Genomic DNA, 25,511 nt, shown 5'->3' with positions numbered 1-25,511 from the left:
TTTTTTTGAACTGTTTCAATCTCCTCAGGCTTCCATCTTTTCTTCCACAGATTTTACAGATTGTGTCAAACCACAAATCTCTTCCTTTGTTCCGTCAATTGCTTTTGCAGGCCATCTAATTTAATTTACTCCATCTATTTGTTCTGTTAAATTTGTCTGCACTTGACTAAATGCATTCATAAAATATAATTGCATAGAATTCTGTAATTCCTTTATAACTTCCTATGAGGACATTACCTCTATTGGTTTTGAAGCTCCCAGTGGTGGGACTGACTTATCTGGTTTGTCTGACTTGTTTGGCTTACTCATTTTTATTTTTATTTATTTCCCCCCTTTATTAACCTATGAATTTCTTTCTCCAACCAGTTACTAGTTTAGAATATATCACCCAGTTTTAATTCCAATATACTGTCAATATTAATCTTAAAACTATTCTATCGTCCAAGGTCTTACTGAGCTTCTATATATTAAATCTCTGCTTACTATCCACCATTTGCCCTAATTCCAATTCATATACTAAAGGAAACCTTTATCGTATTAACATACCACTTCACCCTACTTCACTCAAAATTCATACATCACCTTCCTTTAACACACTCACTCACTCATATGGCAGTTGATTTTTATATCCTTAAATTACTATTCTTTACCACCAAACATCCTTCACCTAGTCATTCACACTCACTCACTACCTATAGAAAATCATATAAAAAATCAACAATAATCAAAACAACAATAATTAATTACTCAATCCATTAATTGTTTGGTTAAATGTCTCTTTTAAATCCTTAGTGTTTTCCAACTGCTTCTCCTTCTGTTTTCCTCTCCTTCTCTCTTTTCTTCCTCTTCTCAATCTCAGTCTCTACTCCTCTCTTCTTCCCCTCTATATCATTTCTTATGCCCTTAATCTAATCTCTACTTCCTATTTCTTATCTGTCCTTAAATGGTTCACTGTCTCTTAACCTGAAAAGAAAAACTAAGCCAAATCAAAAGACCCAATTCAGAAAGTCAGTTCAAAAAATCAGTTCAAAAAGCAGTTCAGAAAATCCATTCCTGTTCTTCTACATCTCTGCCAACAAAATTCCAACCTCTCCACCGCACCTCTGCCCTTGCAATCTTGGAAACTCTATACTACATCAAAAGTCTCAAATCGGTTCAAAGGTCCAGCAACTTTCTTTCCACCCTGTAAATTATAACAACCATTGAGCCTTTATTTAGATCTGTCTCTTTAAGAAGATCGCCATGCACGAGCATATGGGAAAAGAAAGAAAAGAAGTCCACAAAGTCTCTTAAGTCGTCAGAAGTCTCCTGCTTCTTGCATCTTTCCTTCCCCCCTTTTCATCTCCCCTGTCTCGGTGCTCTTTATAAACTTTTGTAATCACAACCAGACTACAACTCCCAACCGCTGCTGCCGAGGTAGTCCTTCGCCGCTCCTGCACTTTCCGTCCTCTGTCCACCCGCCAAACCAAACCTCTTTTCTCCCAGCTTCATGCTTTACTCGAAAGTAGGGGCAAAATAACTCACTTTGTACGTTCTTTCATTCGCTTATGTCTCCAGTTTAGGGTCAAATATACTTCCCCCCCCCCCCTTTGCCATTTGTTTATTCTATCATCAAACACTGCTTCGCCTCCTTCCCCTTCTCCGGTGGTCACAGCTGATTCGCCATTTAGGCATCCGGTCTATCCGGGCTTGAAGTAGTATGAAAAACAGGGCTCTATGCTTAGAAAAACCTGGCACAAAGTACCCTGCTCCGCACGAGTGCCCTCCCAACAGGGGCACTACCAAGTCCTTACCAGCTGAAGAACTCCCCAAAAAGAATCAGCACAGACACTGCAGAGTTGGAGCTCCGACAAACGTGTCTGTTCGCCACTGTGCTGTAACTGAGGACTCTTCCAATTCCATCGCATGCCATTCGAGCTACACGGAGCGGCCGCCGCCTTTCAACGTCTGGTCGACCGTGCACTAGCCGACTGTGCTAATTTCGCGTGGGCTTATATAGACGACATAATAATATGCGGCCCAGACTGCCCTACTCACCTCCAACATTTGCGACAGGTGCTCCAAGTGCTAGCCCGGGCTGGGCTCACAGCCAATCCGAAGAAAAGCAGACTCAGATTCAGAGAGTTGAAGTACCTGGGGTTCCAGGTGGGTAGGGGCTTAGTGCAACCCCTGCCTGAAAAAGTGGCCACCCTGGAAGACCTGCCACGCCTGCAGACAAAGCAACAACTGGGGTTTCTGGGGTTCGTCAGCTATTATGGGAAATTTATTCCCCACTATGTCACGATCGCCAGTCCCCTGATGGATAGTCTTCGAAAGACCCAGCCACCACACATACAATGGACCCCAGCCAAAGAAATGGCCTATGAAACTGCATACCAGCCTATCTCACCAACTGGTGCTGCATAATCCAGACTTTACCCGCCCATTTCTCCTGTATACCGATGCCTCGGACTCCAGGCTCCGGGCTGTCCTGGCCCAGGAGGCGAGGGGGCAAGAGCAACCTGTCCTCTTCCTCAGCCGTAAACTGGAGCTGGCCAAACTCCATTACTCAACAGTAGAGAAAGAAGCACTAGCCATCAAATGGGTGGGGGGGCACTCCTATCTAGCCTACAACCCATTTGTCCTGGTAGTGGATCATGCCCCCCTCCAGTGCTATGTCGCATGAATGATCACAATACTCGTGTAATGCATTGGTATTTGTCTCTGATACCTTTCAGATTCACGGTGCGCCATCGAGTCGGCAAGGACCACACCAACGCCAACTTCTTGTCCCGAGCCTTTGACGCTTCTATCGGCAGCCCCCACAGAGAGGGGGTGTGTCCGGGCCGCTGCATTCCGCAGCCTTTCGGCCCCCCGGACCTTGCCAGGCCCCTTGGCCAGTGGCGGGAATGGACCCGATGCTGCCCAGAGACCTCCCCCCCAACATGCCCCGGAGCCCACCTACTGTCATGCCTGGCTGTGGGTGTCCTGAGGCAATGGCGGAGGAGCCAGCTGGCCACCACTGGACCGCGCAGCCAAGGACGGGGTGTGCTTCAGCTAGTCTCTGGAGCGGTGAAGACGCTTCCCCCGGCCACCCGGGAAGACGAGGGAGACCCACCCAGACGGCCCTGAGGCCTCCAGTCCGGCTACAGCTGATGCGGCAGGCGCCACGTCCCCCAAATGGGCCTTAGAGGGCGGGGCCAGCAGCAAAGGGGATAGAAGGGGGCAGGAAGGAGAGGAATGGGGTAGAAGCGCCACCAATCACCTGGAGAGGCTGGTGACGGACAGGCTCACCGGGGAATGGGGAAAGCAAGAGGTGGAGGGCACGGAGGTGTAGAGGGTTATAAAAAGGAGGCAGCACTGATGGTCGAGGAGGAGGAGGAAACAGAACAGGCTATGCCAGAGGAAGAGAGGTCCAGTGCCTGACTCCGGGGAGGTGGTGGTGGTATGCAGTAACATCCACTCCCCCTCCTAATCTGAGACCACAAGCGCTCTTCGCCTTACGCCCCTATTCACACCACGGCCGCCCCGAGGGGTGCGGCCGCTGGGGGAGGAGTTCACACCAACCCAGTTGCTTTGCCTGTTATTGTTAGAAAGGACCCATGTGTTAGGGACTGCATTTCAGCAGAACAAGTCATTTTGCTGAACAGAAATGATCCTCGGACTTACTACAGGATTGCCATTCACTGGGACCATGCATACAGCTGCTCCAGGTGGACAGCTAACATCTTTGCTCGGGTTTAGAGGTCGGCAAATATTTATATAGAAATCTGGAACAAGGCTGGTCATATCATCTTCATCAAATGCCTCATAAGAACCCGTTCGATGGATCAAAGGAGTAAGATCAATTATTGTGCTGCCATTTTTAACAGAGCATTCCACCTGTGGAAGAAAAAAATGGGAAACCTCACAAACTGGCACTTGAAGTACATTAGTTCTGCTAGCTGAAAACCATCCAGCAGAGACAAGCATATCGGATGAATGTTCTAAGCAATCCTGGCTCTTCATCGTGCTTCGGTCCTTCTATTAACCAACATTCACCATGGCCACTTATGCACTTCACCCCACCTCCAGTGTCTTCCCATCTCTTTGTGCTCTCACAAACACGCCTGATAGCACTCATATCTTAGGTTCTAGTTCAAACAAGCTGCTTATTTGGAAGTACAGTCCAATGACTGCAATTGCCAAGACCTGTCCAGGGGCTGGGCAACTGGCCAAGGCAGAAGCTACTTTGCTGCTATGTTCCTGTCAAGATAAGAGTTAAGCGCTGGAAAGTCCTTTAATCATTTTAACAATTAAAGTTTAGGGAAGATGTTGCTTCTTGGAGAACATGCCTGGTTTCAGTTAGGATTAATAGAAAAAAGGTCACATTTCAATAGCTCCTCTCAGCTTTGCTGCTCGGTACCACAGCATATACATAGGCCCAGTATAGACGAAATGATATGCAGGGTTACGTAGCTGTGCCATGAGATCTCATATTCCCTCTGCACTCAACCCCTGCATCCTACATGCACATTTTCACTGCCTGCTCTCACTTGGAGAGCAACATGAAATCCAGTTACAGTTAACTGAGCTTACAAGTTAATGGGAACTCTGTTTCTGAACCCCTACAGCCCACTTTAGATCCATTTCACTGCCCACTTGGAATTTATTATGTTAACTACATAGAACACCACTTTGATTGAGGGGTGAAGTAAAAATGCCTTCATTATCCTAAAATCCCAGACAGCATTAGTATAGTACTGGGCCCAAGTTGTTTGCTAAAAGATACTTTGCAGGGCTGTCTAATCATGATGTGTATTGCTCTATAAAAAAACCACAAAAGCAAAGGCAGCACAAATCTAGTGTTATGAAACTGCAAGTACAAATGTAGGCAATTCTGGAAGATTTAAACGTATTTGCTCCACCCACCCAAAATGTAATTCACAGGCTGGGTTGTTATTCTACCATTTCTTGTGTTACTGATTCCTGTAAGCAGAACTTGGTAAAGTTTCCATTCCCTTACCGCCCTCTCCTCTTCACAGGCTAAGGGAGTGTGCCACAAGAAATCATGAGTGCATGTCGTCTCATCAAAGGCATCAAGAACAGGTTGGCTACCAAGACCAGCATTGGTCCTGCACAGAAAGCTGAAATAACTTGTGTACTTCAAGTCAGGATTTCCAGGGCAAGGGTCTCCATCTTTGTAGACAAGTTTCAACACTTTATTTTCATAAGTTAACATTTTGCTTAGTCTTCCAGCATTAATTTGCTTCTTGCCAGCTGTGAGGCAGACCCCTGTTACCAAATTCAAGAGTGCAATATTAGTGTTTTTGAAAATGCTCAAAAACTGTTAAAGCAATTTCTATATTTATAAATTGTATACTCTTCCTTTCTGCCCTTAGGACTAACAGGTTAAAAATATAAATAAAAATACATCTCAAAAACTATTAAACCCAAACAAAAACACATCACTAAAACAATTAAAGCTAAGTAAAAATACATGTACAATATAATAAAATACACAAATATAAATATAGTGTAGGAAGGAGGGATGACTGAGGGAATGCCAGATGAAACAAAAAAGCAAGCAGAAGATGGCAACAGAAGGGTACAGGTGAGTGACCCTGGACAGAGTTCTAGAGTCTTGGCACCACAACTGAGAAGGCCCTCTCCCGGACTGCCTAATCTCAGAAGGTGGCGACACGTGAGGCAGGGCCTCAAAGATGACTGCAATGGTCAGGTAGGTTCATAAGTGAGTACAAGGTCTTTCAGGTATGTTGGCTGGCTTTAAAAATCAAAACCAGCACCCTCAATTGTGCCCAGAAACAAAATGGAAGACAGCGTAGACGGGCCAAGACTGGAGTGATACAGTCCCTTATGACCCTACTCATCAGCCCTTGGTACCAATTCAACTTTTCAAATACTTTTCAAGGGCAGTCATATGAAGAGAGCATTGCAGTAATCAAATCAAGATTAACCAGGGCATATATCACAGCGGTCAGATCCATTCTGCCCAGGGAAAGCTGTAACTGGCTAACTGGTCAAAGCTGCTAAAAGGCACTCTGCTGATCCAGCAATAGGCCTAGGTGAAAGAGAACTAACTGCCCAGCTGCACCTTGTTCCTTTGAGAGGGGTGCAACCCCATCTAGAATGAGCAAAACCTTAAGTTTCAGTCAGTGGACTTTGAAATCTACTCTTGATCAGCTACATTTAACACAAGTGAACAATAACTGCACTGGTTTTATAATTAATTCAGAGCAACCCTTAGTTTGAAGACTTCAGTAAAGGGAAAAAAGGGGAGGCCAAACCCATTGTCTAAAGGTTAGGCTCAAAGAAACATGAGCTCTGGTTACAGAACAAATTTTTCTTGATTCTGCCCATCTTTGAAGTTTGAGGAACCCTTGAGAACGTCTGACGTGACACAGAGAAGAGGAGTAGTGACTGAGTAGGGAATCTATGGAAACTGCAGATTCTCTGCTGCATGAACAGTAGTATCTTCTGCTCATACAAGAGCACATTTGGACCCAACCCTAAGAGTAGTAATGAAGAGGAAAGCATTAAGCTCCACAAATACTGGATTCATGTTTTTCAGTAACTCGTGGTCTTAAGGCAGTTTTTTGTGCTCAGTTCCCAAACTGTAAAAATGTGAGTAACCATGGCCTATCACAGAAGCTTGTGGGGAAAATGCATTAAACCAGCATTACCCAGGCTCCAGCATCTAGAGCACAGACTAGGCAAATTACTACCCAGCTCTCTCAATATATGCTGAGATTCTAAATTAGGATTTAGTCACATTTATGTGCAGAGCATGATTGGTGTCCAGTTTTCACACAAAGGGAAAGGGGAAGGAAGGGAGGGGCCATGAGAACACACACACATAAACAAGCTATGTTTAAATTAAACTGGAGTTTAATTGCAGCTTGGCATAATACCTGAATGCAGTTTTAATCTCTTAGGTGAGGCTACAAACAGAACTAAGTACCCTTTTGCTCATCTCAAACAAGCTCCTGCTGATTTTGTCTACTTAGACAGGGATGAAGTGAAGATTGTTTATTGATAAAAATCTCCATGGGAGAGAAGGAGTACTTTTGATTGACTCAGTACCAGTTAAGCTGCTGAGAGGAAGGGAAGCTTACCAACTCCACTACCACAGGGGCTTTTAGCTTCATCACACACATGCAGTTGGATTGTCCTCCGGTTCCTGAAGTCGTGGACAGTATAGCCTTCCTGCCTTTTTAGAGGGTTAAAGTCAAAGAGATGTCCTATAATAAAATGGAAAGAGTGAGAATAAAGGTGGGGAAAAGTTCATTCTGCAGCAAGAACCAGAAGAGCACCTTCTTTCATCAAAAAGCAGAAGATGCTCAAGTACCACTGTGGTCTTTCTTTTACCAAGAAGGCATGAAACAAAAAAACCCAAAGCATGCTTCTGCCTTCACCCTGGCAAAAAGCTGAGAGCCAGTTCCAGTTACTACCTTGTCAGACCCACATTTGTGCCTAAAGAATTTACCTGTAAAGGGGTTGGTTACTTTGCAGTTATTCTGTACATTGCTTTTCAGAGGACAAGCAGCAGCAGTCAGCCACAGGAAAGTATATTCACACTCCTCAATTTCTGTAATTAGTTCTGGCTTGGAGTCCTGAACAAAACAGTTAGGGGGGAAAGTGAGTAACAGAGAAACTGTTGTGCAAGAGTATGGCTGGTTTTTATAAAGCAGCAAAATGCAGTAATGGTTGCTGCCAGGGAGCAACTCTTTTTTCTCAAACAATAAACTAGACCAAGACAGAAGTTCAAGTACTACTTAAGTTATTGTGACTGCAACAGAGGAATTACATAGATGTAATGAGGGAAGAACCACAAACTAATCTTGGGCCATTTTTCAGTCTGTAAACTGTAGCTACAGAGGCAGTGCAAAAGGAAAGAGAGACTTAATCCTCATTTTTATCATTTCATTCGACTCTGTCCATGATCTTCCCCCTAAAGATATTCACTTTAATGAGAACAACCTTACAGAAAATAGCTGACTGCTACACAAGTACCCTATCTGCACTTTTTACTTTTAAACTGCAGTTTGATTTATGAAATCTCTTATCACATCAACTGAAACCATTTTTTATATTATACACACACTACAGAAAAGCTGTCACCATCACCGAGTCAATTCTGAACCATGACTTCTATTAACTTTCTTTATAGACAGGGAACCCATAAACCAGCTACTCTGTGTTTATAAGTTTGGTTATCTGCCATCTGTTAGGGGGGGAAGGCTAGACCATGCGTCAGGTTCAGAGGTATGCCAAAGTTGTCATCTGTACAGATTCAGGGTTTTGTACATTCCCACCAAATGTGCAACTATTCTTCTCCCTCCCACCATTGTAAAATCTTCTCAGTTGAGACATACTTACAATTCTGTCTTCATCACACAGCAAACGTATTATTGTGGACTTTCTGCGGATCTGGTCAGGACATTTTTCTCCATTGACGTATTTAAGAACAAAAACACCATTTTCTCTTCTAAGACCCCCAGCCACCTCACCTAAGTTGACATATTTGGATTCATTCTTCAGGCAGACTGCTGTATCTGGTGGGCAGAAATCTATAGTTTGGCCAAAAACAAAAAAAGACAAAGTTTTGCACTGTTTTCCTTGTCTATCACTCCAGTGTTCCCTTGCTATTATTTCTGTGGAAGTAATGTAGAAGTATATATAAGATTGACCAGACACACTTAAGGTTCATTCAGATATACTCCTTATAGAAGCACTGTACTGCTTTAGTTTTATGTGATGAAGCATTTAATCTTCTGAAAGTAACCTACACAATTCCAGGGGTTTTCAAGAATTCTTTGGCATTCTAAATTCATCCAGAGGCTTTCACATAGGGCAACTTTAGACTGCCTTTGCATATGTGTGTAAAGGTAGTATTATGTTTCACAAACTACATACATAACCAAGTCCTTTGTGCCGCCCGGAAACAGGAACTTTGAGCAACACATGTTGATCCGTGTTTGATATAGAGAAACTGTGGCTCTGGAAAAAAGCAGCATCTTCGAGAGAAAAGGCTGAGGAAGGACAGAGGCATGAAACTATGGAAAATCCTGGGGATATGGTTCCTTATTCTCGGTTTGATTTTTATAGCTGAACACTTAAAGACTCCATCCAAATTGCAGACTTATGACCTGAAAAAAGCGGCAGCTGTCTGATGATCAAAGCTTATTAAAAGGATACTTGGGGGAGAAAAGGACACTTTGTTTTGGTCTTGTGTTTCAGCTTTGAATAGCTGCATAATTCATGCTTGTTTATAAACTTATACTTTCTTGTAAATTGCACTAAATAGAATACATGTACACACTGTAAGTGTGAAAATACTAAATAAAATGGCATTTTTCACCGGTGATTTATCTTGCAGCATATTATCATTACATTAGTGCCTGTGATATATATTATTAATCTCTTAAGTATGTCTGGTGATTGTTTTGGACATATAAATATTATATGTCAAGGAATTCCAAGCCTGTATTAATCAGCAAAAATACTTAACACAAACTTGGGTTCACATCCTCATCAGCATTCATCAAGTGATGGATCCTTCTGACAGATCAACAATTCCTTGGAAAGGTTAAATACATGCATCATTTGCAGCTGACTCAAAACACTATTGTGTCAACTCACTTTTTTAAAAAATGGAGTTGATTCTTTCTGAGATAATTTACTGATAAAATTCACAATTTGATACCGTCAAGTTATGAGCCATGTATGTTTCACATAAGCCTTCAGCATATCTTTCTTTCCTACATGTGTGAATAAACCAGTCCAACTCTACAGTTTAAGCACACAATAATATAGAATACAGGCCAAGCACACTAAATCAAACTATGGACAAACAACTCTACAATTCTCCTCATAAAACTCTAGCCCCTTTTCCAACCACTGGAGAGAACCTGATGTTCCAAGGAACAGGGCAAATGTCTTACCTCCCAGCTCCTGTTCGAGATCATGTCAAAATTAGCAGTATACAATATATTTTTCTGACTTATTAATATGACAGAAAGAAGGAAACCCTAAACTAACTAGAACATTGTGAAGCAAAGTAAGAGTCTAATTGAATACTACTGGCAAGTATGAGCCTTTACTCACAGGGATGATCAGGGCTTTTTTTGAGCAGGAACACAGAGGAACGCAGTTCTGGCTGGCTTGGTGTGGCCTATTATGCAAATAAGTTCCTGCTGGGCTTTTTCTACAAAAAAAGCCCTGTGTGAAGCAATGGTGATATCAGGAGGTGTAGCCTAATATGCAAATTAGTTCCTGCTGGGTTTTTTCTACAAAAAAAAGCCCTGGGGATGATCCTCCTTTGGGTACTTCTGTTATAACACTGCATTTAAATCTTTGATTGAATTCACCAAGGTGGGTTCTGTTTTGTTTTTGTTCCTCAGCTGTTTGCAGACGGCAGCTCTTGAACACATGAAGCTGCCTTACAATGAATCAAACCCTTAGTCCACCAAGGTCAGTATCATCTACTCAGACTGGCAGCAGGGTCTCAGGCAGAGGTCTTTCACATCACCTTCTGGCTTGTCCTTTTAACTGGAGATGCTGGGGATTGAACCTGGGACCTTCCGCACACAAAGCAGATGCTGTTATCACTGAGCCACGGCCCCTCCCCATCTATGTGATTTTCCTTAAACTTCCCACATCCAGTTTGGTGTAGTGGTTAAGTGTGCGGTCTCTTATCTGGGAGAACCAGGTTTGATTCCCCACTCCTCCACTTGCACCTGCTAGCATGGCCTTGGGTCAGCCATAGCCCTGGCAGAGGTTGTCCTTGAAAGGGCAGCTGCTGTGAGAGCCCTCTCCAGCCCCACCCACCTCACAGGGTGTCTGTTGTGGGGGAGGAAGGAAAAGGAGATTGTGAGCCGCTCTGAGACTCTTCGGAGTGGAGGGCGGGATATAAATCCAATATCTTCTTTTTCTTCTTCTTTTTTCTTTTTACATACTAGACAGGAAACAATATTCCTTGTTAAATAGGTCACCTCCTCCCTTGCTTCAGGAGAATTTCATTCCCAACAAAACCGGACTAGTAGGCTACTGCACATAAAGTATATTGGAAAATGGCAGTCATTGTAGAGGGTGAAAATCTGATTGGTGAAGTCCACCGATATTAGAGTGCACAGCATACCTGCATGGCCACTCTTGTGTTTCATCCCAACCCAAGTAATACAGCTGCTTGCTTCCCTGCCTATGACACTCCTTCTATGACCACCATGTACTTTCTGAAAGAGAACCCCAAGTTCTCCAACAACACAAGCAACAAGGTGGGTCAGCTACGCAATCTGTACAATTTAAATTTCCATAAAATGGGGAGGGGATAGCATAAGTCTGTTGCAGCCCAAATGAAGAAGCTTCTGCAAACTGGTCTTCAAGCCACTGTAGTGTCAGCTTTCCTAAGCCACAGACCACTCTCTCCAGATGCATGATGTACTACATTCAGCTGGCAGAGGCTACAAAAGAGCATGAGATGCAAGAACAGGTCAAGTTCTCAGCTCTAGTGGGAAGCTGCTAAATTGGAATTCACATGCAGGTTTGATCGTATGTTCGACTCCATAGGGGCTTGGGATGGTTAGTTCACCACAAAATAATTACCCTTCATAATTGTTTTATGTAACTTATTCAGATTCACCCTACTTTGCTTATTCATCAAGAATTGGGAGTTTTCCATCCACAACCACTCTAAGTGGATCATTTGATCCTGACTGGATATGATTTTCATCTGTGCTCTGCAACAATGCACGTAGTGCAAATTGTTGTAAGTGCTAAATTGTTTTGAGTGCTAAAGTATTATTTAAAAACAACAATTCTAGGGTTCGCACTGGTGATTTTATTATTAAATTATATGTTATATTTTGAACATTTTCACTACGTGCAAGATTATTTTACTTTGTTTCAACCTTTTTAGTTACCTTTCTCATGCAGGGTTGTGTTTTTCTTCCTTTTTTGGTTGCACTCTGCAATAATGCAGGAACCAGGACCTAAGAAATTGGACCATCTGGACCTTTTTGTAATTGCTCCCCTCCCCTTCGGTATAAAGCTCTAAGCCAACTAAATGTTAACACTACATGCATCTGATAAAAGCAGATTCTGACACAGGGAAACTTATTGCACAACAGATATGTTCATCTAAAGATAAAGGTAGTCCCCTGTGCAAGCACCAGTCATTTCCGACTCTGGGGTGACGTCGCATCACGACGTTTTAACAGCAGACTTTTTACGGGGTGGTTTGCCATTGCCTTCCCCAGTCATCTACACTTTCCCCCCAGCAAGCTGCATACTCATTTTACTGACCTCAGAAGGATGGAAGGCTGAGTCAACCTTGAGCCGGCTACCTGAGCCCAGCTTCTGCCGGGATCAAATTCAGGTAGTGAGCAGAAAGCTTGAACTGCAGTACTGCAGCTTTACCACTCTGCGCCAGTTAAGCAAAAACTGTGACAATTGACAGCTAAATGTATAAACCATATCACAAGTACACTTAAAAATGTCTTAATGTCTATAATATGTTCAATAAAGGCTTAACTGAATTTTATATAGTATTCTCTTATCATTTCTCAGCAATGCACAAAATCTTTTTGTCCTTTTTACACACATTACTCATTCAACAACTGTACAGAAAAATCTCCACTAGGTTAGTTCTATAAAGGAAGGTCCAGTAACAATTCACTAAGATAACATTTTCCAAAAAAGTTCCTAAGGGTAACAACTTCCATTTTTAAAATTTAGTTATAGCAGGGTTTCCAATAAACCACAGGTTGCAATATCTGCCTCAAAACAAAAGAGACTGCTGCAGCATCTCACCATCTGCAGAGAGAACTTCTAAACTGTTTAGCCTTCCTAGTATTCCCCACGAACACCAACTTACCTTGAATTACATAACTTTTGTAAATTTTTGGCTGTTTTAAAAACAATGTGTCCTTTAAAGAACACCTCCCCATCCTACCACTTCAGCCATAATTTGTACATAATGAATTAACAGAATGTTGTGGAAAAAATCTAGGTTTCCTTTAGGTAACATACCATGGACATACATACAGATTTCCCACCCTGACCACAAAATTTCTGGATAAGCATTCTATTTACTTCGTCTAGTTATTACCTGCACTTTGATGTGGAACTAAAGATTTACAGATGTTGATGTAATATTTCTGTGAAGAGCCAGCATCTGAAATTATTTCCCAATTTTCTTTATACCGTGTAAGAGAAGAGAGATCATATGAGTTGCCGTCACTATCTCTGCAATGAAGTAGATATATAGATTTTTAAAATATGTCCTGCAAATAAGCAAATCAATTCTTATGCTGCACTGATAGTAGGGGACCGCTTTTCAGGGCAACCAAAAAATTTACAGCTGTTTCCAGTCTCAGACCCCAAACATGTAGCTCATCTAGCTGCAATACTGCCCTACTCTGATTTCATTACTCCAAATGTGGCACAAGTAGGCCCCAAAGCTCTAGGGTCCAGAAGCTGGGAACTGGCACAACTGGGTGATACTTCGAGAGCCGCCAGTTGTTCAAGATGTTGTTTCTAGTGGGGGACAACTCACATTCCAACAAATATCATACGAACTTACTGCTGGAATGGTCTGTGCATTACATTTTTACAGGCAGGATAGCAAGACGTAAGTAATACATTTCAAAACTCAGCTGAAATAAGGTAACTTACTTATAGGAGCAGTCTATGGATCTGTAGGGTGGGCAGGCAAAAGGGGTATGCCATTCAAACATATAGGTACAATCTTCTGTTTCCTTCAGGAATACAGGCTGAGAAAACAAAGTACCGAGAATCTATTATATATAGTCACCAAGGTAGAAATTATGTAACAAATCCTCGTTATGAGCAACTGAATATGCAAAATAAAACTGTTTCCAATAAGGACAAGAAATGAAGGCCACCGCCTGCACTATCTGTCACAACCCTAGTGCTACAACTGTGTTCTGTATCATTAACTATAAAAATTAATGGAAGGTTGGAGAATTTTCCACACTTCTTTTTTTCCCCTAAATGTATAATGAAAAGATCTACAGCTTTTCTGTCAAACACAACTATGAGTTCATAGCTATGCCAACACTGTATAATTGGTTTGTCAAGATTTAACACACAAAGCTTGACTTCTCTGAGAAAAAGCACAAGATTCAAAGCTCTGCTTGGTTGTTAGGTGGGTTTTTAGTGCCCCTTTAATTCCAAACCTAAAAGAAAGAAAATACCGCAAGCATTTCACGCAGGCAGGGACACAGAACCAGCGAAGCACTGTTGGGGCTGCCAATCCTAGCTTTAAATGGCTAAAAAAAAACAATACAGGATATTGTAACCATGCTCTTTAACCAATACACAATTCCTTGTTAAAAACGGTGCTACAGAATAAAAGGGGGGATTGGAAATGTGTCACTCGCAGAAGCCTGTGTTCAAATATCCATATTTTACATGGGCAAAGTGGTTTGTCCAGTGTATTCTATTTATGTGCCAGTTAACAAAGCAAACAGATTTCCAAGTGTTAAATCCTTTGGTGACAACAATGATTCAGTTTCTCTGCTAAACATGCTTTTCTCATCAGTGTGACACATGTAACTTTAACTCTGATAGATTTTCAAAAAGGAATCTATTTGCTTAATGGTTTTATTGGAGAACATTAAAAAAAAACCTTGTTGAAGCTATGCAGGTCTGGGCACAGTTAGTGCCTTGACAGAAGGACTACCTGAGAATGTTGTGAGCCACTTCAAGAGTCACAAAGAAAAGCAAGTTATAGATGTTAGTAGTAAAATAGCTCTGGACTAAGTAAGAATAAGTAAGTAAGTAAGTAGTAAGAATAAGAATAAGGCAAGCCAAGTGAACATAATCTATTTTGGTAAAAATGCTAACGCAATCCCCAAAACTGTGGAGGAATCAAAAGTGTTTCAACAGAAAATTTAGAACAAATGAACAAATCCATTCAATCACTATCATGTTAATGGTGACAAGGCAAGCAATGTCCTTCCAAAACTGCATTATTTTTCAGTTAATTCTTGCTGAACCTGAACTTTTTAGCACAAGTTACAACTATTTACACTGATAAGAATCAGAAGCTGCTTGGGGGACAAGGTGCCTGTGTACTTGGCTTAGCCAGTTATACTTTTGTCATTTATGCAGTGGTGGGCATGAAATTTAGCACTACATCAAGTAATTCTTGCAAGTGTCCTTAATAACTACTCTGAACTAGAAATCAACTTTTGATTAGAATAATTCTTCCCTCCTTTGTGCAGTTATTACAAATTCAGTCTGAAGTACAGTTGCTTCTTTGTCTTCCAATTCTCTCAGACCCCCCCATCTCCCATAATACATAGGTTCTGCAGAGATATACATATATTCCACCCAGAGCTATAACAGAGCTTCCATCTCTCTGGAACAAGACAGGTACACAAAGATGCAGACTTGTATCCCACCAGCCACTAGAGCAACATGCACGGATTTTCTTTGTATTCTCATTCTACCAGCAAGTTCCCTTTCCATCTCCCAGAAAGATATCTGGAACCACAGAACTCCACCTAAAAACAGAATCTGGAATAGTCACACCACCAGCACCCTGGTTCATGCAACTGCAGCATCAAAAGAGACAGCTAGGAAAAACTGCATCTGCCAGCATCTTCTGCTTGTGGTTGGCTATATACAATCCACTGTCAATGATCATCACTGACCTGTGAAGAGATGGGAGTTTGCTATCATTTGCTTACCTCCAAACTGTCATGAGGGTCACAGTAAAAAAAAATAGCTGTTGACCGCTGATATATTTTGTGGCATATCTCTCCTCCAGTATAATTAATCTTGATCAATCTATTTTCATAAGTCAGCTTCGTGGTGTATAATCCTAACAGTAAAATATTTAAAGGAAATATTAAAGGAAGGTTGGAAATATTAGGAAGATTTCAGCTAGTATTACAGATGGCTGGCAGGATTACTCTCTCTCTGCCAATGTTCAGCTTGCCAAGTACAAAACGTGAACCAAGTACATGACGTGAATCAATTTGATCTCATTTCAGCTTCCATCTTATTTATTTTTAACAGAATATGAGTATAGAATGACCACTTTGTGTTGGCAGTGCACCAGAAAGCTTTCTGTTGCATTTGGGGTGTTTCCTCATGAGGACATGGCAGTGTCAACACCTATTTACTTGGCACCAATGACACAAGGCATTGAGGTTTGGAGCAGAGTTGCATGCCGAATATGGGGAATGAGAGCAGATAAAATGCTAGAGTGACACATGCTCCTTAGTTTTCAATTTGATTTGGGAAAACCATTAGTCTCTCTCTGCTCTTCCTGCTGCATGGCCAAAACAAATGGGGAGAAGGCTACATATGGAGCATGCAAGAAACATACCAAAATGGTGTTGTAACCACAAATTACTATAAACACCCAAAATACTTTGAAAAGTTTGTTACAGATTTTTAAAGACATGCATCACAAAAGTGCGGAAATATACAAAGGATATTGCATATTTAACAAAGTAACATAAATTTCTTCAATAGAAATGCCACGTTGGAGCAAATGCTGTTTTGTAAACGTTTGCCTCCTATCGTTTGTAATAAGCAAGTACAGTGGTATGGCATTTTTTAGTTTTATATTATTGGCAAATGTTATGTTGATTGTCAAATTTTAATTATTACAGCATTGCTATTTCCCAGCCTTAAGGAAGTTTCTATGAAACGAGCCATGTAAATAATTGACTGCTTGTTGGTGGGACTGGCTCATCGGGACCCACTTGGGACGGCTGAACTTATTGTGAAAATTATTTGAAACTACACAGAGGACTTGTGGATATTCTTAGACCCCTATGGGGGCTCATGTTCAACCTCAATGGAATGGAACTCCTGAAATAACTTGGCATTTCCACTGAAGGCAGTTATGGCACTTGGTTAAATATGCAATATATTATCCTTTGTATATTTCTGCACTTTTGTAATGTATGTCTTTGAAAATCTGTAACAAATTTTTCGAAGTATTTTGAGTGTTTATAGTAATTTGGGGTCACAATACAATTTTGGTATGCTTCCTGCTGGCCGGGCTGGCCTATTCTGATCAGTGAAAAAGGGTGGTCCAACAACGCATGGCCAAGGTTGGAGGTCCATACTGCAACCCATGATAGCGCAAGGGTACTTCTATGTGCTACTGAGGTCACACTTATGTCAGTGATACACAGGTGGCTCAGGAGCCATGTGTAGAGAGCATGCCACCTATGGCTCTTGTGAGCATTATCCCACAACACAGCACTCACCTCATGTTTTAGGAAAGCAGGCAAGGCCTGATGGGCATTGATTGGTGAGGCTTGGGGTTGCTAGGGGATGCTCACCTTGAAACAGCTGCTATTGGAGGGACTGGAGGACAAGTAAACTGCAAGCCTGTCTGAAGTGCAGGCCTCATGCCAGAGATGGAACAAAGAGGTTTTTTCCAACAACTCACCGCCCTCCTCTGAGCCTCTGCATTCTCCTCTTAGTACCTGGGTGGCTGCCAACAGGAGAGCAAGCTAGCTATAAAGACAGAGTAAAACCACCATAACAGCCATCTCAAAAAAGAGAAAGATGACCACAGCGGGATGGTGTGTGTGGGGGGTTTTTACTTCTGTTGCTTCACATCCAGCTTGTACTCCTTCAGGCACCTTGGCAATCTCTTTCATCCAAGCTGCTGTGCCTCATGCTGGGGAGAGAGGTAGAAGGCAGAAAACAAAGGGAAAGGCACACTGGCTTCTTACAAAGACAGGCTTCACAATTATTTCCCTCTGCCTTCTCACCCCTCTCTGGCACGAGGCACAGTAGCCTTGGATCTTTCTCTCTCACCTCAGTGGTAAGTCTTGTGCTAGGGAAAGAGCAAGAAGACAATGAGGAAATAAAGTGCAGACAGGTTCAACAATGTTGGACACAGAAAACTCTATAAGATTAGAGTATTCTGAGTAATCAAAGTTGTAGTTATGTAATTAATATCACTGTATGTGTTTGGAAGAGTGTCACATGGGTCACACAGTAGTCATGTGGCTTTTAGTTATGGTAATTGTAATGTGGCTTTCAGTACAGCACTGTCCTGTATTTAAAAAAAGTCAATTCCCAAGTATTTAACAATATCCTCCACTCCCCCCCCCCATTCTGCACCATCCTGATCTGATTGACACTTCTGTAAGGTGGGTGACTCTAGGCCTAAAAGAAAAATAGTTTCCAAGGGTAAAAACTTGGACTTCAATGTGCCTGAGAAGGCAATATATCATACAGTACTTCAAACACTGAAAGCATTCTAAAAATGTCAAGCATTACAAGTCATGGTGGCCTAGTGTCTAGTATCAAAATTGAGAAGACCCAGGTTCAAATCCCTGCTGTCAGGATCACTGGGTGACAATGTGCCAGCTTCATTAGCAACCTATTCACAGGGTTCTTGTGAGGATAAACTGGGGAAAGCCATATGCTGCTCTGAGCACCTTGGAAGCTGAGGAAGACTCCACAGTTTTCTGACTAACTTTAAATTTGGGTGAATACAGCTTCAATTGGGACACATCCAACTGCAAAACAATCAAACCCTAATGTACGAAGGGCTTTATTTTTTGGATCTCCACACCTTTTATTGCACTTCTCAGTCAAATAGAATCAGATATGGACCATGAAGCATGACACTTCTCCCTGCACTACAATTTCCAAGAAGCAGCCCCTCTAAAGAGCAACAATAGGCACATATTGGTTTTAAATTAAAAAGATCTATTTGGCCATTCAATCTGGAAACCTATCAGGCTGTTCATGTGCCTGTAACTGCAGAGCCTGGCAGCCCTCTATTTGCATGATCTATTCTGTAACTCCCAGGAAGACTTTACCTGCTATTTTTTTAATAGATTGGTTATGCTTCTTTACTTGACATGATGATACTACATCAGTTTTTTGTGGGGGATCTTTGCACTTTGTTGTTGTCAGTCCCTGGCAGATACCGAAGTAGTAGTCATATTCGTCAGCGCTTACTTTTATCTCCTTTCCAGAAAGTGGTGTCAGGTTATACATATAACCATACCTTGGATCTTTCACTTGACAATTCTCACCTAAAAAGAGAGAGAGAGAGAACTTAAGATACACATACAAAGAACTTAACTCTTATGCCTGTATTTACAGCAAAATCTATACCATGTCAGCACACCAACTGGAGATATCAGAATAAATATTATTATTATTGATCTACAGCTGTTCATTTCATTTCAGCATGTCACTGTAATTGATGTAATCAACATCAGAAGTTTTGAGATTTGCCTGGAGGGTAGGGAGAGACCAGAAAGGGCTCAGTTAAGCAGCACTATGCACTGTAGGAAACAGAGCACTTCTACACAAGACCTTTTAAATGTGCAGGTTTTTTTAAAAAGCCAGTATCAAGCCAGTATCAAGCACTTATACTTGCCTTCTGCTCTCTGCACAGGACATGCTGCTACATGCTGCCAGAGAAACACAAACTCACAATCCTCTTCATGCTGGAAGACTGGTGATCCCTAAGCATAAAAATGAGAGGGAGGAGTCAGCCAGTTTTACATATTAACACTTATCAAGTTCAGCTCATCATTTACCTACACAAATACCCTGTAAACAACCTTTCCAACTTGCCAGTATTAAGATATACAACTAGCATTCCAGTTTATCCAAACTCCAAGTAGTACTAGTTTGGCAGGAAAACCCAGAAGCCCAAATGTTGTGGTGTTTGCACATTCTCTAAATGTCCCACTCAGAACCATTTGGTATGTTTTTGTAGAAATGAATCTATAAAGGCGGGAAAGCAGCTTGAGCAGGAATAGCTGTAGTACAGCTCCTTCTGCTAGAACCATACAATTTGGCTGCTGGAGCAGAAATCCCATGACAGAGGCAGCCTTCACTAGGGATGGGCATGAACCAGTTCATGAGCCAAAGTCTGTCATGAATCTGGCCCCAGTTGGAGCTCCTGAACTGATGTTGGGGGAAGGTGCCTTCCGCAAAAATTTCCCAGATTTCTGTACCGCTGGGTTTGGCTGTTTGGGTCATTTAAACCTAACAGCTGAGCAGCGTGGGTCCACAGCTTACCTGTAAGGTTTAAATGGTTGCCAGCCATTACACTGGTCAGTTTCACTTCTCCCTGCTAGGAAGCAGGGGGCAGGGTGGAAGCAAAACCAACTGTTGAAATGGCTCACAGCCATTTAAAACTAACAGTGGGACACATCAACTCATCAGCAGTTAGGGTTAAATGGAAGCAAGCCATTAAACCAGTCTGTTTTAAAGGGGGAAGCAAAATGGATGTGCTTAATCGCTGTCAGCCATTTAACCTTCCTGGGCAATCCCCCCACCTTTCTCCCGAAAAATGTTAAACGGCTGTGAGCCATTAAACTTCTCAATTTCTTCCCCTTCCCCACTTTGAAGTGGGGGAGGCAAAAAGGATGAGTTTAATGGCTGCTAGCCATTTAACATTTCCTGGGAGAAAACTGCCTGGGAAGGGTTAAATTACTGGCAGCCATTTAACCCATCCATTTTACACCCCCCTCCCGACTTTAAAGCAGTGGGGAAAGAAACCAACAGGTTTAATGGTTCACAGCTATTTAACCCTTTCCAAGAGAAAGGAGGCCATTGCCTCCTAAGTGTTAAATGGGCAGCAGCCATTAAGCTTGTTCTCTCCTCTGCACGCCCTACAACTTGTGATTTGGACCCATGCCCCTCCTGGCTAATTAAACCCTGCCTGAGGGAGCTTGAATGTCCTTTACGGGACATCATAAATAGATCCCTCTCGGAGGGGCGCTTTCCATCATCTCTAAAAGAGGCTTTGGTCCGTCCCCTCTTGAAAAAAAGTACAGCGGATCCGGCCGAATTGGCAAACTACCGACCGGTCTCTAATTTACCGTTTTTAGGTAAAATTATAGAGAGGGCAGTGGCGTCACAGTTGCAGAGCTTTCTGGATGACGCTTCCATCCTAGACCCTTGCCAGTCCGGCTTTCGCCCGGGTTACGGGACGGAGACAGTACTGGTCGCCCTGGTAGATGATCTCCAACGGCACCTGGATCGGGGCGGTGTGGCGGTGCTGATGTTGTTGGACCTGTCGGCTGCGTTCGACACGGTTGACCATCGGCTACTGACCCGCCGCCTCGCCGATGTAGGGGTGAGGGGGTCTGCCTTACAATGGCTTGCCTCCTTCCTCGAGGATCGGGGACAAAGGGTGGCAATTGGGGGCGAGCGGTCCCAGAGGCGCACACTGGACTGTGGAGTGCCTCAGGGGGCAGTTCTCTCACCAATGCTATTTAATATCTATATGCGCCCCCTTGCCCAGATTGCCAGGAGACATGGACTTGGGTGCCATCAATATGCAGATGACACCCAACTCTATCTGCTAATGGACGGACGGCCTGACTGCGTCCCAGAGAATTTAGACCGGGCCCTGCAGGATTTGGCAACCTGGTTGAGGAAGAGCGGGCTGAAACTGAATCCAACGAAGACAGAAGTCCTTTGTCTGGGTCGGGGTGCTCGGGGAGGGGAAATACCTCTCCCGGTCTTCGACGGGGCGCCGCTGAAAGCGGCGCTCCGGGTTAAGAGCCTGGGAGTTTTACTGGAGCCTGCATTATCAATGGAGGCCCAGATTGCAGCCACTGCCAAGTCAGCCTTTTTCCATCTAAGGCGGGCAAAGCAGTTGGCTCCCTTCCTAGAGCGCCAAGATCTGGCAATGGTGCTTCATGCAACCGTCACCTCGAGACTGGATTACTGTAATGCCCTCTACATGGGGCTGCCTCTGTACCGAACCCGGAAGCTGCAGCTGGTGCAGAACGCAGCGGCTAGACTGTTGCTGGGACTCCCTAAATGGGAGCACATACAGCCTGGGCTGCGCAAACTGCACTGGCTACCAGTTACATACCGGGTTCGTTACAAAGTGCTGGTCATTACCTTTAAAGCCCTATATGGTCGAGGACCTGTCTACCTTAGGGACCGTCTCTCCCCATATGAACCCCAGAGAGCACTGAGGTCAGCCGGGAAAAACTTGCTGACTATCCCCGGACCGAGAGAGGTGAAGTTGCAAAGCACCCGTAACCGGGCCTTCTCCTCTATAGCCCTGAGCCTATGGAACCAACTTCCAGAGGAAATGCGGGCCCTGCGGGACCTAGAACAGTTCCGCAGGGCCTGCAAGACCTTCCTCTTCAGACTGGCTTTCGCTGATGAAAATGGAAATTGCGAAGGAAACCGCCATCAGAAAAAGTAAACAGCATTAGCACTTTTACTAATTTAATCAATTTAATTTTAAAACTTAACCAGATTTTAATTAAACGCTTATAATGTTTAATGTAATTTTATCCATTTGTATAATCAACCCTGAACTATGTTGTTAGCCGCCCTGAGCCTGCTCCGGCGGGGAGGGCGGGATACAAATAAAATTTGTTGTTGTTGTTGTTGTTTTTGCTTCCCCCCAATTCTGGGGGGAGGGAGCAAAATGGATGGGTTTAATGGCTGCAATTAACCTATTTCAGCCTTTATCCTGTTTCGCTCCCACCCCTGGAGCAAGAGGGAACCCAAGACAGCAGAGTCATTGAGGAGAGCTCTCCCCACTGGCCCAGCTACAGGCTCCATGGCACAGAGAGCTCCCCTGCCACCTCAGCAGTCTTGAGCTCTCTCTGGCAGGCCCCTTAAGCAGGTGTGCATGAAGGAACCCCACCATTGCATCTGCAGGCTCCCTCATGCAGCCCGCTTACAGGAGATATGCCAGGGAGCAAGAGCAGAAAGCCTTTTCCACACTGGCCAAGCTGTCTCTGGCTCACCGGCAAAGCACCTTTAAACAGGCTATGCCAGGGAATCAGCAGCTGCCTCTGGCTCCCTGGTATAATCCCTTTAAATGGATGCACCAGCCATGAAAAAAGACAGGATCGCTGGGGTAGAGGCTTCCATTTTCCCTCTTTCTCCCTGGGAAGAGGCTTCTCTTCTCCCAGTCTCCTGACTGCACAGCTCTCCCCACCAGCTCAGTAGTCTTGGGCTCCCACCTGCGGCCCTTTTAAACCAGACTACAGGAGGGAGCCAGAGGCAGCTGAGTTGATGCAGACAGCCTCCTCCACGCTGGCCCAGCTGTCTCCGGCTTGCTCATACAGCCCATTTAAAGAGGTTACTTGGTGTGGCAGTCCATTTAGGGGTTCCCTGGTGATTGCTGGCTTCTTCCAGTTGTGGCAAGCCATGGCCAGGAGAAAAGGGGATCTGAACTGCCCATTGGAGGCATTTTTGGCTTGGTTTGGAGCCACTTCCAAACCCAAACTGGAATGTTTAGGTTTGTGGTAATCCCTAGTCTCCACTTCGACCATATTTCAAATATGACAACATGCAACACTTTTGCTCACATGGAAACTTGATTCCCACAAATGAAGTTGTAACCTGTAAAGCAGTCCTTATTATGTAAAAGGTCAACATAATCTCGGTTGAACTGAGCTCAGCTGATATCTGAATGTCCACAAAATGACCATACCTTCCCTTCTGAAGGAGCCACACAAGCCAATATTGCCAGCTCATTGTGATTTGCTTTTTGAGTTATGAACCATTTAGAAGTTCCACATCAGAATTTTAATGTGATTTCAGAGTAAGCTACTATCCTTCAAGAAGACAGGAACTTATAATGTAAATTGCTATCCTGTTGATTATGATGCAGTACAATCACCTGATCTGAGATTTCTCTCTAGATTTTTTTTAAGGGGAGGAGAAAAGTATAAAAGGACAAATATCATAATTAAAGAACCCTTGGATTGGATCCACTCTAAGAATGGTGGTGCTTTCTTGTAACACAAGGCAACTTTGAGCAGTATAAGAGAATGTAAATTATAGCCATGAGTACAGATGGTTTAAAAAAGAGAGATAGAGAAATTCATGGAGAAGAAGTCCATCAGTGGCTACTAGCCCTGGTGAATAAAGGGAACCTCCACAGACAGAAGCAGCAAACTTCTGAATACTAGTGCCAAAAGTCAATATCAGAGAAAAGCCTTGCCTTCTTGACTTCTGGAGCAATTGTTTGGGTACTGTGTGGGATGGAATGCAGGACTAAATGGATCATTGTTCTGACCCAGCAGGATTACTTTACTTTACTTTACTTTATTCGATTTATATCCCGCCCTACCCCACCGAGGTGGGCTCAGGGCGGCTTACAACAATGGAAGAGGAGAGTCTTCTACTAGTGGAAGAGGATCTTCTGCTGGAACAAAGTACAATGAACAAAGTGCTATAGAACCCATCCCCACATACTTTGCAAAAATGTATGTGCCTGGATGAGCAGCAACAGCATTCGGGAGAGCACCTGAGTAGCGAACAATGCAGTAGTATACTGACTCCACATACCTCACTTTCATACAGGCATGGATGGTCACCAACCCCTTGAGGCTAGAAGGAGATAACTGTTCTAAGCAGCACATGCAGTTGGTTCATTCATTTTTTTTTTGAAGAGAAAAGGAATGAGGACCTTCACATACACAGTGAGGTGAAGCTGCAGCTGCAGCAGTAAAGTCAGGGAGTAGATGGACCAGCCCCAATCTTTCAAACTTACTAGTCTGTTCAACTGTATCTGTGTATGAGAGGCTGCAGTACACAAAAGCTTACCATAGACTGATCACATTGGAAGATGATTCGTGTTGAGTACTGCCGGTTACCTCTGCATTTGTCCCCATTCAAGTATACAATGCTAAGGGACCCATCTGAGGCTGCTCGAGGACTTATCTGAACCACGCCAAGACTCTGACCTTTGTCTGCGTTCTTCATACAAGCTCCTATTGTACCACCTGCAGCCAAGAGGGAACATTTTCTTTTACAGTTCACTAAAAGTCACATTAATCATTTTAAAGAAGTTAGAAGAACTTTGAAGTGCTTTTCACTCTCTGAATCCTGACAAGACAGAGGGGGGGGATGCTGTAGTTGCTAAGACTGAGGTCTTGGAAAATATTATGCTTCCCACATTTGTTGGGGTTCAGTTGACCTTGTTGACTCAGTTTAGGGTCTGGGCTAGCATTATGGCTACAGCACCAACATAATTCAGCTGCAAAACAGTTTCTTTCATCTTCATTTAGCCCAAAGGATGGTTTCCTACCCTGATCTGAGCATGTGAATCCATAATGCTGCAAGCTCAAAATTACAATATGGTAATGCAGGGGTGGCCAATGGTAGCTCTCCAGATGTTTTTTGCCTACAACTCCCATCAGCCCCAGCCATTGGCCATGCTGGCTGGGGCTGAAGGGAGTTGTAGGCAAAAAACATCTGCAGAGCTACCGTTGGCCACCCCTGTGGTAATGTACTCTACATGGAACTGCCCTTTGAGTAAAGAGACTTGGGATCCAATATATAGTTGGGTGAAAAGTAAAGGATTAATATTGGAATAATAGAAACATAAAAGGAAAATCTCTGAACGCTCCCGGGATGAATGGGAGTATGATTGTACGGTGGAGGGAGGGTGGATCACACGTGGATGTCTTGTTTGGTGTGATGACTGCTTATTGTCTGTTCTTATTTGTTTACGGTAGTATGGTGATCACTTTTGGTGTTCAATAAAGGAAAATTTATTTAAAAAAAAAAAA

The 25,511-nt window shown here is 43.2% G+C and overlaps 1 protein-coding gene across 1 annotated transcript in view; it reads right to left on the bottom strand.

The window, feature by feature from the left end:
• The window catches only part of IGF2R (insulin like growth factor 2 receptor), a 131,825-nt gene that overhangs the window by 37,265 nt on the left and 69,049 nt on the right, over window positions 1-25,511 (bottom strand). Inside the window, exons 25-35 of the mRNA XM_060241808.1 lie at window positions 24,544-24,722; window positions 19,379-19,466; window positions 18,810-19,028; window positions 15,696-15,829; window positions 13,654-13,751; window positions 13,088-13,224; window positions 8,359-8,549; window positions 7,466-7,592; window positions 7,095-7,220; window positions 4,985-5,253; window positions 3,649-3,861 (exon numbers count right to left, since the gene is read on the bottom strand). Of these exons, the coding sequence (XP_060097791.1) occupies window positions 3,649-3,861; window positions 4,985-5,253; window positions 7,095-7,220; window positions 7,466-7,592; window positions 8,359-8,549; window positions 13,088-13,224; window positions 13,654-13,751; window positions 15,696-15,829; window positions 18,810-19,028; window positions 19,379-19,466; window positions 24,544-24,722 (1,781 nt within the window). The remainder of the gene's footprint in view (window positions 1-3,648; window positions 3,862-4,984; window positions 5,254-7,094; window positions 7,221-7,465; window positions 7,593-8,358; window positions 8,550-13,087; window positions 13,225-13,653; window positions 13,752-15,695; window positions 15,830-18,809; window positions 19,029-19,378; window positions 19,467-24,543; window positions 24,723-25,511) is intronic.

Source organism: Heteronotia binoei, chromosome 1 (genome assembly GCF_032191835.1).
Source record: "Heteronotia binoei isolate CCM8104 ecotype False Entrance Well chromosome 1, APGP_CSIRO_Hbin_v1, whole genome shotgun sequence".
Lineage (NCBI taxonomy): Eukaryota > Metazoa > Chordata > Lepidosauria > Squamata > Gekkonidae > Heteronotia > Heteronotia binoei.
The sequence above is the reverse complement of the archived record's forward strand: the minus strand, read 5'-3'. Positions and strand labels throughout refer to the sequence as shown.